The sequence below is a fragment of the Halichoerus grypus genome, chromosome 2 (assembly GCF_964656455.1).
Source record: "Halichoerus grypus chromosome 2, mHalGry1.hap1.1, whole genome shotgun sequence".
In the NCBI taxonomy this organism is placed as follows: domain Eukaryota; kingdom Metazoa; phylum Chordata; class Mammalia; order Carnivora; family Phocidae; genus Halichoerus; species Halichoerus grypus.
The window spans coordinates 163,641,669-163,658,372 of NC_135713.1; the positions used below are offsets into that span (position 1 = coordinate 163,641,669).

General features: G+C 38.1%; 1 protein-coding gene and 1 pseudogene across 2 annotated transcripts in view; one reads left to right on the forward strand and one right to left on the reverse strand.

Annotated features, from left to right (window-relative positions):
• Positions 1-16,704, reverse strand: part of PAFAH1B1 (platelet activating factor acetylhydrolase 1b regulatory subunit 1) — an 86,859-nt gene that overhangs the window by 18,873 nt on the left and 51,282 nt on the right. For both annotated transcript variants that reach the window (XM_078068057.1, XM_078068058.1), the window contains exons 3-5: positions 4,168-4,252; positions 3,837-3,911; positions 2,818-3,024 (exon numbers count right to left, since the gene is read on the reverse strand). In XM_078068057.1, the coding sequence (XP_077924183.1) occupies positions 2,818-3,024; positions 3,837-3,911; positions 4,168-4,252 (367 nt within the window). The remainder of the gene's footprint in view (positions 1-2,817; positions 3,025-3,836; positions 3,912-4,167; positions 4,253-16,704) is intronic.
• Positions 9,775-10,184, forward strand: LOC118539420 (NADH dehydrogenase [ubiquinone] 1 beta subcomplex subunit 3 pseudogene; annotated as a pseudogene).

Sequence of the window (16,704 nt, forward strand, 5' to 3'; positions counted from 1 at the left end):
GCGGGGCTCGATCCCAGGACCCCGGGATTATGACCTGAGCCGAAGGCAGACGCCCAACAACTGAGCCACCCAGGCGCCCCTGCTGTTCATTTTTAAAAATGTTTAAGAATACTCTACGTAACAATCAGAAGTAACATTTCAAGGGGTGCCTGATTGGCTAGGTCAGTGGAATGTGCGACTCTTTGTCTCAGGGTTGCGGGTTTGGCCCCACACTGGGTGTGGAGACTACTTAAAAATAAAATCTTAAAAAAAGAAAAATAAATAACATTTCAAAATACTGTTATGAACTATTTCAAATATCTATCCTACATTTTCCCTAAATTATTAAAGGTTGATGATGTAAATGAATTACTCTAAAAGGAATAAATCTGTTGTATTTACCAGATGCACAAGGGAAATAATATCATAAGAATTTCTGTTACCATTAACTACATTTTACTGGGCCCTTACCATCTACCTAAATCTGTCAGGCACTATACTGCTAATATGTTATGTACACATTACTTAATTTTAAGCCAAAGAATTGTATTCCCAACAAATGAGAAAACTGAGCCTTAAACATACCAAGCACTTTGTCCAAGACAGTCACAAAACTACAAAAAATTCTGTCTATGTTCTCCTTTGAGTTTTTGGGAAAGTAGTTCTATCACAATCTTCATATAGCAATCACCTAGGTTTTACTACAACTGAATAATAAAAGTATGGAAGGAGAGTAGAAAAAGTTTTTTTCATTCCAAAAAATACACACAGAAGTAATTTAATGAGAGAAAAAAAAAGCTTTATGGGTAAGAATGAACAGAACATTATTTATGATAGTAGATGACATAAAAAGTCCAATGACATAAAATGTCCATAGGAGAGAATTTGTCCATGGTACTGAAACACTGCTGGCACCAAGTACTCCTTTAGTGTCTGTCCAGCACTGTTTTAAGCAGTTTCCACATATTAACTTATTTAATCCTACCAAAAGCCCTGAGATAAGTATTAATTATCTTCATTTTATAGATGAGGAAAGAGAAGCACAAAAAGTTAATCTGCCCATGATCACATTAATTTTGGATGATGGGGTCAGGACTTTAACCAAGAGCATTAACTCCCCTATAAAGCCTCCACATATAAACAAAACAACTAGCATAAAATCATTAAAAATGATTCATCAGAAACAAAGAAACCTATTTCTAAAATAATTTAATAAAAAAAGAATCGAAACTAAATACAAATGATTTTCATTAATGAAACAACCACGTGTACACACATTAAATAAAGAGTAAATGGAAGGGAGAACTATTAAGTAGTTGCTGAGATATGTGGTATGATTATTATACACAGAAATTTTAAAACTTCGAATTGTAACATTTTATTTTATTTTATTTTTTTAAGTAGGCTCCACACCCAACATGGGGGCTTGAACTCACCATCCTGAGATCAAGAGTTGCATGCTCTACCAACTGAGCCAGCCAAAGCGCCCTGATTTGTAATATTTTAAAGTTCACTCAATAGGTATATTTTAAGATGGCACATTTACAGTTTTGTTCATGCTTTTATACCACTGCGCCGTAAAATCAATAATTAAGACTGGGTTTTTAATCTATTCACCCTTATGCCTCATGACAGCAGTACAGCTTTTACAGTACACAAAACTATCATGAAATCAATAATTTAAATAGATGTCTACATATATTTGAAAAACAGCAATGGTTAATGTATTAGGTATGTAATCATTTCAGACTACATGGAACACATATGATTTAAGACTCTCTTCCAATTACTCTGCAGCCCACCCCATGGATCACCAGCCCATGGGATGGAAGGAAGCCACTGATTTAGAAACTAAAGAAAGAAACCACATTAGGAAAATATAAAACAATGTTTAATTTGAAGAACAAATTAAGGAGAGTCACATTTAAGTCATTACGGTATTTTACAATGGACTACTGCTAGGCGATATAGTCTTAACCTACTCATGTTTTCTTAATTATACCTCTATAAATGAAACTTTTTAAAATCTAGAACTTAGGGGCGCCTGGGTGGCTCAGTCTGTTAAGTGTCTGCCTTCGGCTTAGGTCATGATCCCAGGGTCCTGGGATCGAGCCCCGCATCAGGCTCCCTGCTCCACAGGAAGCCTGCTTCTCCCTCTCCCTCTAGAACTTAATCTGGAAAAAGCCTTAGAAGAGAAAAACCTACCTAAACCTTTTAACTATATTTTACTTATCTTTCTGCAGGTAGTTTATATAACTGTTACTGTATTGTGTCTGGATCAAAGGGAATTATAAAAACAACCTTTTTTCTGGATTAAAAGATAAAACATTAAAATGTGTATACTTACTGTAAAAAATACAAAAATGAGAGAAATATATAACTTATAAAGTGAAAACCTTCTATATCCCCACACCCCTGGAGAGAACTACTGTTTGGAATCAAAGCCAGTATTTAAAATACATCAAGGAGAGCCCAATTTGAATAAGTCCACTACTGAATGAATTATTTTGCAGAATATATTCATCCCCTGAAGTACTCATGTTGTAATCTTATATTTTCATCTATCATCTCTGCTTAAAAGCAAGGTACACTTATGTCTTCATTCTCCAAAAACAAAAATTATTCAAGTACTAGGTGACCTATGGCCCAACACTAAATCAGTGACACCCTATTTTCTCAAATTCATCAGTAAACTTACTTGGCAGCTTGCCTCTCAGGAGCTACAAACTCCCGTCTTTCCCGTCTTGCACAGGTCTGCATTTTCAGGATCGTTTTTTTTCTTATACCCAATTAACTTTAATCTGCTTTTAACATCTTTAATTTTTTTGAAAAAATTACCTTAATTGTAGCATCCTCTGAAGCAGAGACCATAACACTGAACACAGGATGGAAAATTACTCGAGTGACTGGACTCCTATGACCGCTCAACGCATATTTTTCTGGTGGACGGGGAATCCATTCTTTTGGGTCTCGTTTCTGACCAAGGGGTCCACCCGACGTAAATTCTTCTTTTGCTTCATTTAGTTTTGATTCTAATTCCATAACCTTGAGAAGGAACACGGTTATATATAGATTCCAATAAAAGTAATATATTTGATATTTTTAAAAACTGCCTTTAGTTTGCATCTGTTTATGCAGGATACTTGAAAAAATTTCAGTAATTTACAAAGCATTCATCAAATTTAATTGGAAAGATCTATATAATATACTACCCAAAATTTTATTAGTGTGACAAAACTGAAACTTGAGAAAAACTATGACTGTATCAACTACTTAACTAAAAAAATTTCAATTTCTATCTACTAATTAGAGGAAGAGCAGTGCAATAAAAGCTGACATTAAAAGCTGACATTATGTATGTGCCATGCAACTTTTCTAAGAGCTTTTTATGGATTAACTCAAGTTAAAGAATGTTACTTATTTATTCTAACTTTGCCTACTAAAAGTATAAATTTTAGGACCAGAGTATTATTTGTTGCCTTCACTTTACAGATAAAAACAAAAGCTCAGAGATGAAAATGACTTCTCTGAAGTGCACACTTTAGTGCTCTTTCCCCAGCATCATACTGGCTCCATGCTTTCTTCCAATCTAAATGCACAAATGAGTTCTTTCAGTATCAATCCTTTCAAGTCAGGGTTATGTAGATTCATTGGAGCCAACATTTGGGTTGCATGAGTTAGCATGTATTAGGCAAAGACCTGTCTAGGTCAGTTTTTTTTAATGCATAAAAATGATTTTTATTTGCCTTTCAAGAGTAAATATAATTATTAATCAATGCAGAATAATTGATATATTTTCAGAAAGTTTATATAAGAGCACTCTGAGTACAAGTGACTTTAAAGAAAGACGTAGATACCTTCTTTTGTAATCTAATAACGGATGTCCATTTTTTTTCCAAAAGACCAGCATATTTCTTATCTAATTCTTCATTCTAGAGGAAAAAAAATGAGAACCTTTTGAAAAATGGCTCAACTACATTGTTCAAGGCATACAGACCATTCACCTAAGCCCAAATGTTACTAAATATTTGATTATACAAAAAGGGGGGGGGGTGAAAACCTAGGGCCAAAGAACCACATAACAAATGATAGCATTTGTGAATAACTGACATGACTGTTCAATACTGATACTTGAGTAAAATACACTTATTAACTATACCACGAATAACTGTAAAAAGGCAAACATACCATATCTAATTCAGCTTCCTTTTTAAAAACTGAATATGCCTCTTCGTAGCCATTTGAACGAAGATAATCTGCTATAGCTCGATTTCTGAAAGAAAACAAATTCAAATGACTTCTAACAAAATCCGATTTTTAAATAAGATTTTATTTATTCATTTATTTAAGAGCGAGCATGTGCAAGCAGGTGGAGAGGCAGAGGGGGAGGGAGAGGGACAAGCAGACTGCACCAAGTGGGCATGGAGCCCTACGTGGGGCTCGATCCCATGACCCTGAGATCATGACCTGAGCCAAAATCAAGAGTCAGATGTTCAACCGACTGAGCCACCCGGGCGCCCCACAAAATCTGATTTCTATGTTAAATATTTTATTTAAAATCTCATAAATCTTAAAACACTCTTTTAAAAGTATTCCCTTCCAAATCATACAAGTATTTCACAAAAAAAGGAACCCTCCCCCAAAGCCTCTAAAACACTTAGTCCTGTCATAGTACATCCAAAATATTAAAACATTATTCTTGAGCTTTTAGTTGTAAGTTTCTAACGTACTGCTTACCTTACAAGATGAGGGGACTCTGCAGGTCAAGATACAGCTTATAGAACAGCTACTGATTTGTGACAGTAATCATCAGTTTTGTTCATGTTTACATTTAGCCTTCCTTTACTACTTGTTATGCTAGCAGACGCTCAAGGACTAGCAAATGAAATTTAGTTTTGCGTAGAAAATTGTTCTGATAAATTATAACTAATAAGTATTTAATATCAGAGATAATTTTAACCATTAGAATGGGTGAAAAAAAGGGCACAAGCTCTAAACTTAGTATATCACAGAATGAGACATTCACTTAGAATTAGAAAATTCGAAGGTTAGAAAAGCTCAATTAGCAGGTGCTTCTTCATGCTGTCCTTATAATCTTTCAAAGAGAAAATCAGCTACCTCCCCTCCTAAAGCAACCTATTCCAATGTCTCTCAACTTTTTTGAGCCTTAAGTACCACTGTGACAGAAATAGCTGTTTGGGATTCCTTTAAAACACTGTAATTTAAATAATTACAAAGTTAACATATATGCAAGGTTAAACAAAACTTAAATATATAAGTACACAATAAAATATCCTTTCTACCACTGACCCCTAATATTCCATTCCTAAGGGAACCACTTAATCAGTGTTTTGTATATTCAGAGACAATCTACCTAAACACACAAATTCCTGCATAGTCTTCTAGAGATAATCAATATTTGTTTCTTACACAGTCACATAAACTCAATCTAAGCCATCATTCTTTACCAGCAGACATAATTTGCCTTTAAAAAAACAGATTGTATTCCATTATAGACATATGCTTTTACTACCACAAACAATGCTCCTATGACTACCCTATCAAAGCCACTGCCCACCTAATGCTTTAGGAAATAAAAACACTCCAGTAGTATCGTAGAATTGGTGGAATCAAGTTTTAATTCAATGGCATGTTAAAAAAGTAAAACAAACAGTGGAGAAAGATAATAGGGAATTACATCAAACACTTAATATTCCAGGTAATTATTAGCATACCAAAGATTAAAGCATAGTAACCAGTGGATGACAGGGTCAAGCACATCACATTCATGAAAATGGGGGCTGAGGAAAGATAAATTCTTACTATTATTGTGAGTCTGTGTCTGTGTGCTGCTCATACCACACAGCCTGTACCTTCTGGCCTGTTCTACTAATGGATAACTTGATTCATAAGAAGTGTCTTCTTTACATGGAGCTGAAATCTATTTCGTCTTAATTTCCAAGTAGTTCTACTTGGGCCTTCCGAAACAATACAAAATAGGAAGGCAATGGATCTCTCAAAACATTCCATCAAATACTGTGTTGTCAGAGCCTGTGTTACAAACCTTCAACAAAAGTAAATTTCCCTTGGTTAGAATATCCCAAATAATAAGGGAAACAAGTTAAAAAACATATCTATTTCTTAGCTTTATTTTCTTCTTTAAAAATGTCAAGGGTAAACAAATCATATATAGTACTTGCAAATATTTAATGTTCCTACCTAGCTCCATTCTTACCTCAAGGTCAAACCCTAATGCCTGAAACTTTTCCTGAAGACACAGCACACAGCTTACAACTCTGAAGCTCATATAAGAAATAATACATATATATATGTAATACATGCACAAATTATAACAATTATTACCTTAATGAACTTATTTTTTTTTTTTTTTTTTTTTTTTTTTTTAAAGATTTTTTATTTATTTATTTGACAGAGAGAGACACAGCGAGAGAGGGAATACAAGCAGGGGGAGTGGGAGAGGGAGAAGCAGGCTTCCCGCGGAGCAGGGAGCCCGATGCGGGGCTCGATCCCAGGACCCTGGGATCATGACCTGAGCCGAAGGCAGACGCTTAACGACTGAGCCACCCAGGCGCCCCTTAATGAACTTATTTTTTGTAAAGATAGATAAATGGTGGTACTTTTCCAGGAAACAATAGTAAAAGGAGAAAAATGCAAACTATTCCTTTTCCTTATTAAAAAAGTCCCAACATTTTCAGATTACCACTGCTAACCCTTCCGTATAGTCATCTCATACCATGTTCTTTGCCAATAAATTCACATCACCATGGATGCATTATGTATGGCTTTTTTTTTTTTTTAAGAATTTATTTATTTGAGAGAGAGAGAGACAGAGCACCAGCAGGGGGAGGGGCAGAAGGAGAGGAAGAAGCAGACTTCCCCCCCACCCCCCAGAAAGGAGCCCAGGCTCCATCCCAGGACTGCTGAGATTATGACCTGAGCCAAAGGCAGCTGCCCAACCGACTGAGCCACCCACGAACCTCTGTATGGCTTTTTGTCAAGTAACTTTATCTGTTCACCATGTCATGAAAATCTTCCCTGGTCAGTAAATATGCATCTGTAACATTATAGTTATTAATATTCAAACACAATATTCTATGATGTAGATGTACCAAATTTTATTTATGCAATTACCTACTGTTGGACTTTCAGGTTGTTTCTAATTTTTCACCATTTTAAACAATGTTGCAAATAAACATTCATATAAAGCCTTTCTCACATCTTTACATTTGAGTCAAAAGATGTTACACATTGAATGTTTGTGTGTCATCCTCCTCCCTGCCACTAATTCTTTTTTTTTTTTTTTTAATTTTTATTTATTTTTTGACAGAGAGAGACAGACAGTGAGAGAGGGAACACAAGCAGGGGGAGTGGGAGAGGGAGAAGCAGGCCTCCCTGCTGAGCAAGGAGCCCGATGTGGGGCTCGATCCCAGGACCCTGGGATCATGACCTGAGCCGAAGGCAGACGCTAAACGGCTGAGCCACCCAGGCGCCCCGCTGCCACTAATTCTTATGTTGAAACCTAATATGATGGTATTTGGAGATGGGGCTTTGGGAGGTGCTTAGGTCATGAGGGCAGAGCCCTCATGAATGGGATTAATGCCCTTATAAAAAGAGAATGTTAACTAGGAAGCAAGCACCACCAGACACCAAATGTGCTAATGCTTTGATCTTGGACTTTCCAGCCTCTAGAACCCTAAGAAATAAATCTCTGGGGGCACCTGGGTGGCTCAGTCGTTAAGCATCTGCCTTCAGCTCAGGTCATGATCCCAGGGTTCTGGGATCGAGCCCCACATCAGGCTCCCTGCTCAGCGGGAAGCCTGCTTCTCCCTCTCCCACTCCCCCTGCTTGTGTTCCCTCTCGCTATCTCTTTCTCTGTCAAATAAATAAATAAAATCTTTTTTTTTTTTTAAAAAAGAAATCTCTGTTGTTAATAAGCCACTCAGTTTACAGTATTTATTAGAGTAGACTGAACAAAGACAAAAGTTATATACATTTTTAGGACATTTTGATAGCTACTGAAAAATTGCTCCCCAGAGTTATACCAATTTATATTCCTATCAATAGTTATGAATGTCATCCCTTTACCATCTTTACTTTTCAAACATTTGGATTAGCATTTACTGACTTAAAAAAAACCCAAGTTTTTATCCTTTGATTCTGCTTATGTAACTTTTATAAAAAGTGGACTAGATGTTAAATTTTTAAAACTTCTGCAATATTTCTATATTCTATGTAGCTTAACTCAACATCTGCATTTTATTGTTTTTTTTTTAAAGATTTATTTACTTTTTTGAGAGACAGAGAGGGAGTGAGCATGAGCAGGGGGAGGAGTAGAGGGAGAGAAACTCAAGTAGACTCCAACTGAGTGTGGAGCCCAACGTAGGGCTTGACCTCATGACCCACAGATCATGACCTGAGCCGAAATAAAGGGTGAGATGCTCAACAGACTGAGCCACCCAGGCGCCCCTCGACATCTGCATTTTAAAAAGATGTTGTGTGGCAAATGCAATGAATTAGAAAGATGCAGGTGATTACAAATGTGCATAAAGCAGCACCTCATTATAGTCTTATGTCACATTTATACTTTTTATAAAATGTTAAATACAATTTATTTATTTATTTATTTTTAATTTTTTTATTGTTATGTTTAAATACAATTTAAAAAACAACATTCACTATCTCTTCTGATCCTAAAACAATCCTGCCAAATTAGGTAAAAAAGTATATTACCCCTATATTATATATTGGCAGACTGACTTACCAAGGCCACAAAACTAGCAAGTAGTAAAATAATCTAGGATAATAATTTTTTTTTTTAAAGATTTTATTTATTTATTCATGAGAGACAGAGGCAGAGGGAGAAGCAGGCTCCCCACAGAGCAGAGAGCCTGATGCAGGACTCGATCCCAGGACCCTGGGATCATGACCTGAGCCGAAGGCAGACGCTCAACTGACCGAGCCACCCAGTCGTCCCTCTAGGATAATAATTCTAAAAAACATTTACTGAGTGGCTGGGGAAGAAACTGGCTAAGCAGGTGGAGCTCTGCACCTCCCTCCTTTCATTAGAGTGGTTCCATTTTTATATATTTCCATATATTGTATTTTTTTATAAGTGCTTTAAAAATGGACTTATAATGGGGCACCTGGGTGGCACTTGAGTTAAGCGTCCAACTCTTGGTGTCAGCTCATGTTGTGATCTCAGGGTCATGAGATTGAGCCCTGCATCAGACTCTGTGCTCAGTGCGGAGTCTGCTTAAGGCTCTCTCTCCCTCTCCCTCTGCATCCCCTGCCCCTGCACACACACTCTCTCTAAAATATATAAAAAAATCTTAAAAAAAAAAAAAAGCCTATACTGCTCTTTAAAAAGCCCTACACCCAAATCCCTGAAGCCAAAAATGAATCACACTTTTAACCACTAGACTTTTGTTTTGGTAACTGACTAGATGTGAGAACACAGTTAATTCACAAGTTTCTAGTGAATTGTAGTACAAAGAAGAAAAAGAGGTAGAATATAATGAGTACAGTTTTAAACCTTCCGACTTGAAGTAGCTATAAGATATTTAAGTAAAGATACATGATATAAGAGGTAATTAGATATACAGGTCATGGCTTGAGAGAGAGACTTGATGTAAGAAAAGAATTTGGGAAAATTAGCAATCAGGGAGTAGTGATTCAAACCACACTAAGTAGTGAAAGACAATTCAGAAGAAGGTATATTATAAGGGCCAAAAAAGGAGACCAGAATGTAACCGATGGAACCTTGACAGATACCAATACTTAAGAACTAAGACAGGGGAACAACTTCCGTTTCTGCTTGGCTCCGGCTGGAGGACTGACTACTGAGTGTCGTGAGAGGTCAGACTGCTGTCAGACATGGCCCACGGACATGGGCATGAACATGGCCCTAGTAAACTGGAACTTCCAGATCATAAACAATGGAAGATAAACGGGACACCATTAGCAACTGTCCAGGAGAGGCTGACTGCACGAGGGCTAAGGGATCCATGGGGCCTATATGAAGCTTAGAGATACATGGGTGGCTTTGCAAACAATGTTTCCTTTGTTGGTGCATTATTAAAAGGATTCAAATGGGGATTTGCAGCATTTGTGGTAGCTGTAGGGGCGGAATATTACCTGGAGTCCAAGAATAAAGATAAGAAGCATCACTGAAGAGAATACCTGGAAGTATCTTAACTTCTTAACTCTCTTATAAAAATAAGATTTCTTCAATGTTAAAAAAAAAAAAAAAAGAACTAAGACAGGGGCACCTGGCTGGCTCAGTCAGTGAAGCGTCCGACTCCTGGGTTTTGGCTCAGGTCATGATCTCAGGGTCCTGAGATCTAGCCTGTACCAGGCTCCGCCCTCAGCAGGGAGTCTTGGAGATTCTCTCTCCCCATCTCTCTCCCTCTTCCCCTACTTATGCACACGCTCTCTCTCTCTCTCTCTAAAACAAATAAATCTTAAAAAAAAATAAAATAAAGAGAAGACAATCAAGAGAGATGTGAGCGGCGCGCCTGGGTGGCTTAGTCGTTAAGCGTCTGCCTTCGGCTCAGGTCATGATCCCAGGGTCCTGGGATCGAGCCCCACGTCGGGCTCCCTGCTCAGTGGGAAGCCTGCTTCTCCCTCTCCCACTCCCCCTGCTTGTGTTCCTGCCCTCGCTATCTCTCTCTGTGAAATAAATAAATAAGATCTTAAAAAAAAAAAAAAGAGAGAGATGTGAGCAAGGCAATGGAGAAGGAAGCTTCAAAGAAATGGAGATGGACAGCAGTGACAAACACACGAGAGAGGTCAAAGTCAGTCTAAAAAGTACTAAAAGGTCCCTGTCGACTTTAGCAAGCACAGTTTCAGAACTTCAAGTGGCCTCAGTATTCCATTCCACAATAAGGTTTCAAATGAGTACTGTAAAACACTGGAGTTGGGAAGAGCAGTGAGTTTTGAGAATATCAGGGATGGATTCTCTTTTTATTAGATGAGGGTAAATGCTTGGTTAACACTATGATATATGAGAGTTTGGAAAGAGATATCACATGGCATTAATAGTATCATTACATAGAACAACCAAAGAGCAAGATACATATACAAAAATACAGAAAAAAAAAATTACAACTTAAGTTTAAATGAGTCTGATGCCATTAGGGATAGCTGAATCCAGTGAATGTGGAACCTCTACCAGGGAAGGTATACCACTATCACTTAAAAGTAAGTAAAGACTGAAGAATCTCTTGGATCTAACAGTCTAACTGTGCTTCTGGAGTTTGCTACTAATTTCAGTTGTTAATCTAGAGTTGATTTTCATCAGTTTTATTAAGAATGGAAGACTTAATCTCTTTTGAAACAAGTGGACATCAAGGCACAAGTTTATAATCATCTCTCCAAGAAACTTCATACCCATGATTTAAATTAATCTATTAAGGGGCGCCTGGGTGACTTAGATGTTAAGCGTCTGCCTTCGGCTCAGGTCATGATCCCAGGGTCCTGGGATCGATCCCCGCATCAGGCTCCCTGCTTGACAGGAAGCTTGCTTCTCCCTCTCCCACTTCCCCTGCTTGTGTTTCTGCTCTCACTATTTCTCTCTCTCTCTGTCAAATAAAATATTTTTTTTTTTTTTTTTTTTTTTAAAGATTTTATTTATTTATCTGAGAGAGAGAATGGGAGACAGAGAGCATGAGAGGGGAAGGGTCAGAGGGAGAAGCAGACCCCCCGCTGAGCAGGGAGCCCGATGTGGGACTCGATCCCGGGACTCCAGAATCATGACCTGAGCCGAAGGCAGTTGCTTAACCAACTGAGCCACCCAGGCGCCCCCTCAAATAAAATATTTTTAAAAAATTAATTAATCTATTAAATCTCACGAGATGAAAAAAAGCAACCAATCACTGGAATCAAAGCAAAATTCACGCATAGGTGTAACAGACCATTCTGAGTAGACCCAAACTAGTAACCCTATATACAAAGCAAAGAAAATGGTTAAAATAGAACGAACTGAAATGAAGGACTTTTATCCATGAACAAACAGAATTGGCTACACAGAGCTTAGGCTTACATACAGAAATACTGTTATCCTTTGAAACTATCACGAGTGAGATCTGTGTTTGCCTTCTAAACAACTCCAAGTTTATTAAAATGCCAGGGTTAGATTTTAAGCATTTTGGTTGACTTCCTACATTCTCTTCATTGTTCTTTTATCCCCCAGGATAATTTTTGTTGCTGTAATATCATTTGTAACATCCCACCACTACCAACCCTTATAAAGAGAGGTAAGATTTAAAAAAAATTTTTTTTTTTTTTTTTTTTTAGATTTTATTTATTTGAGAGAGAGAGAGACAGAGATAGTGAGAGAGAGAGCACAAGTGGGGAGGAGAGGGAGAAGCAGGCTCCCCACAGAGCAGGGAGCCCGATGCAGGACTCGATCCCAGGACCCTGGGATCATGACCTGAGCCGAAGGCAGACGCTTAACCGACTGAGCCACCCAGGCGCCCAGGAGGTAAGATTTTTAAAAGTTACTCCAAATGTGGGGCGCCTGGGTGGCTCAGTCAGATAGTTGGTTAAGTGTCTGCCTTCAGCTCAGGTCATAATCCAGGGTCCTGTGATCAAGCCCTGCATCAGGCTCCCTGTTCAGGGGGGGGAGTCTGCTTCTCCCTCTCCCTCTGCCCCTCCTCCCTGCTTGTGTTTTCTCTCTCTCTCTTTCAAATAAATAAATAAATAAATAAAATCTTAAAAAAAAAAAAGTTACTACAAATGGTATGAACTGCTAGTTAAACAGTATCAACTCTAAAAAGACTGGATAGCACCAACAATAAAAGCAAAATACTTCAGGGTCCCCAGTATCTCCGACAAATTTAAATCAGAGGAGAGGGAATTCCAGAGCATTCATTAGAGGAGACTGAGGTGGAAGCTGTTTTTCACAGATAAAGAAACAGAGGCTCAGTGAATTTAACTGGCCTTTTGGCTAGCAAGCGGTAGAGCTAGGAATCAAACTTGGGTCTTTTGAAGCCAATGTGACAGTAACAGTGTTTTTCAAACTGTGTACTCTAGCGCTCTCAGGATGAATAAAAATGTTCTGTGAATGTAAGTATTTTACTTTAAATTCATTGCCTATATGAGGAGAAACAAGGTTAAATCAAAAGCTGACAAACTGAATAAGATGTTTTCTTACCAAGCCCATTAAAAGAGAAACACTGAAAAGGCTAAGTTTACATGTTCAGGAATTAGGAAAGCAATGGAGTTAATGTTCTTTGTTCTAAAAGGTTGCAGTGGCCCAATAAATCTGGGATGTCCACAGGGTTATGAGGGCACACTGTTAAGATAATAAAGAAAACCGGTCAGGATCAAGCATGCCAGTTCACAGCACCAGGAGGATACTGTCACCTTTAGTGCCCTGCTCCAGATGACCCTCACCAGCTAGGCTACACCATTTTAGACAAACATCAAGATGAACTACATAGTCCTGGGGGAAAATATGAATAAAGTTCATTTCAAGCAGAGACACTACTGAGGGTCATTCCATAGCTGCTGCCATAGGACATCAACTAAGTTTCAGACAGGTAACATGACTTCTTAAATATGCTATAACTGCCCATTGGTCACAGGTCTTATACCTCTCCAACCACATGCGCCCTGACAAAGGGTTACGATGATCATCCTTCACTATCACACTTGAAAAGATGTACCTACTTCCTAAGGGTAGATCAGGATTCAACAACTACTAGTCTTGGGATAAGTATGAGCACAGCAAGAGGTCACAATGAAACCTTACCTTGGCAGTGATAAAGTAAAAGAAAATGAAATCAGGGTGAGTATGAGTGGACCCTCATCTTCACCATTAAGCAAAAGAACATATATCTGGTATACTGGCCTGTTAGTTACCACTTCTCTTCAGCAGAGCTCTGGGTCTGAGGTAACATCTACCCCTCCTTCTCCACACCACAGGAGCAACAAAACTATCTACTAAATAAGTATACTATGCTGGACTTTTTTTTTTTTTAAAGCAAAACAAACAAAAATAAACACAAAAATATGCATTACTGTTCATTCTCATATTTAGATAAAATTTTTTGAGTTATGGAACCACAAAGCAGAAGTCACTTTTTTTTTTAAAGATTTTATTTGACAGAGAGAGAGAGTGGCGACAGAGGGAGAGTGAGAAGCAGGCTCCCCACTGAGCAGGAAGACCAATGCGGGCCTCGAACCCTGGGATCATGACCTGAGCCGAAGGCAGATGCTTAACCGAATGAGCCACGCAGGCGCCCCCAGAAGTCACTATTGAACAGATCAGTTTTGACCTTCTCCCTTACGTTTTCTTTTTTATACTCTTTTAAACTGTTAAGAAAAAGAATCTTACTGAAAACTAAGATAAATGAAGGTATGATTATGACATGACTTCACACTAACTAGGCTATACTTCTGATTATGCTGTTTCAAATTAATGATACATATGTTATTGACTGACATTTAAAAAGTTGCATAGCCTACTATAATCAGAGGTCAGTGATGTCAACAAACAGATGGAGATTTTGCCTCAGTTCCTCAGTACAACTTTCAAAACATTTTCTCCCCTTTCCTCTAACTTTAATACAAAGTCAAAAGTAATTTTTAAAGATACTTATTTTATTTAACTGTGAGAGCCACTTAGAATATATTTCTGTAAGAAATTATTTTGCATACTTAAGAAACCCATAAAGTCAGATTGTTGGGGCGCCTGGATGGCTCAGTCGGTTAAGCCTCCGACTCTTGATTTTGGCTCAGGTCATGATATCGGAGCCCTGCATCAGGCTCCACACTGGGGCATGGAGCCTGCTTAAGATTCACTCTCTCGAAAGACATGTATCATATGACCTCACTGATATGAGGAATTCTTAATCTCAGGAAACAAACTGAGGGTTGCTGGAGTGGGGGGTGGGGTGGGAGGGATGGGGTGACTGGGTGATGGACACTGGGGAGGGTATGTGTTCTGGTAAGCGCTGTGAATTGTGCAAGACTGTTGAATCTCAGATCTGTACCTCTGAAACAAATAATGCAATATATGTTAAGAAAGAAAAAAAGAAGAAGAAGAATGTAGCAGCAGGGGAAGAATGAAGGGGGGGAAATCGGAGGGGGAGAAGAACCATGAGAGACGATGGACTCTGAAAAACAAACTGAGGGTTCTAGAGGGGAGGGGGTTGGGAGGATGGGTTAGCCTGGTGATGGGTATTGAGGAGGGCACGTTCTGCATGGAGCACTGGGTGTTATGCACAAACAATAAATCATGGAACACTAAAAAAAAAAAAAAAAAAATCAGAAGTCAAATGATCATATTAATAAACGCATAAAAGAGTTGGTGAAAGTTTAAAAAAAAAAAAAAAAAAAAAGATTCACTCTCTCCCTCTCCCTCTGCCCCCCTCCCTCCCTCCCTAAATAAAAAAATAAACAAATAAATCTCAAACCTTCAACCAAAAATTGAATACTTAATGGCAAAACACTATAAATATTGGGGCGCCTGGGTGGCTCAGTCGTTAAGCGTCTGCCTTCGGCTCAGGTCATGATCCCAAGGTCTTGGGATTGGGCCCCGCATTGGGCTCCCTGCTCGGCGGGAAGCCTGCTTCTCCCTCTCCCACTCCCCCTGCTGTGTTCCTTCTCTTGCTTTGTGTCTCTCTGTCAAATAAATAAATAAAATTCTTAAAAAAAAAAAAACAAAAAACAAAAAAAACACTACAAATATTTACACTGAAGCCAAGAACAAGGACAAGGATGCCTACAATCACTACTATTATTTTAAATGGTTTCAAAAGCAATCCATCTAATAGATATAAATACGGACATGAGATTAAGATAACGAGAGAAATGGCTGAAAAGACAGGACAGAAGCAGATTATGAAGGACATGCAAGGCAAGAAAAGCCAGTTTAATGAAAGTGATATTTTAAAAAGACCTATTTATCAGAAGTATAGTGGCAGATTAGATGGGAGGGCAACCAAAGGAAGATCATCATATAATAAGTCAAGCCCTAAAGAATAAAAGTGAAGATCCCTTAAAATCAGGTCATCATAAATTGCATCATCACAAGCATCTCCAGAATTACGTTGCTAAATACAGCTTTCATTTGTTGATGGATCATAGTTTTTATCCTGCATCGAACTGGAGGATAGTCAATAATCTACAATGGGTCAAGTCCTAATATATGGTTGTCATTCCATCGCTGCCTGATGAATCATTTACTTGTCCCTTGTCCCCTTGCCTCAATTCTCAAATATCTAGTTGTATTCCAGCCTTGGGTTGACCTCCAACCTCACACAGGAAATAGGAGCTACTCAGTATATAACATTCTTAACTTACTTATTGTTATTTGTGGCACTTTCTCTCCTACAATGTTTCTTCTTCTAATACAATAGAGTAAGATCAAATCTTTCAGTGAAATAAAATGTGATATATAAGCACAATAAAGGGGCTTTGTATGAGTTCTACAGAAAGTCAACAATTTTGGTCTTGATGACCATATCTTGTTTATCTTTTTTTTTTTTTTTTAAGATTTTATTTATTTATTTGAGAGAGTGAGCAAGAATCTGAAGCAGACTCTGGGCTGAGCGAAGAGCCCAACATGGAACTTGATCCTACAACCACGAGATCCTGACCTGAGCCACGACCAAGCCATCCTGGCTCCCCTTGCTTATCTCTTTAGAGATGCTTACACTTCATTCTTGTTAACAAATGTTGAAATATATGTATTTTTTT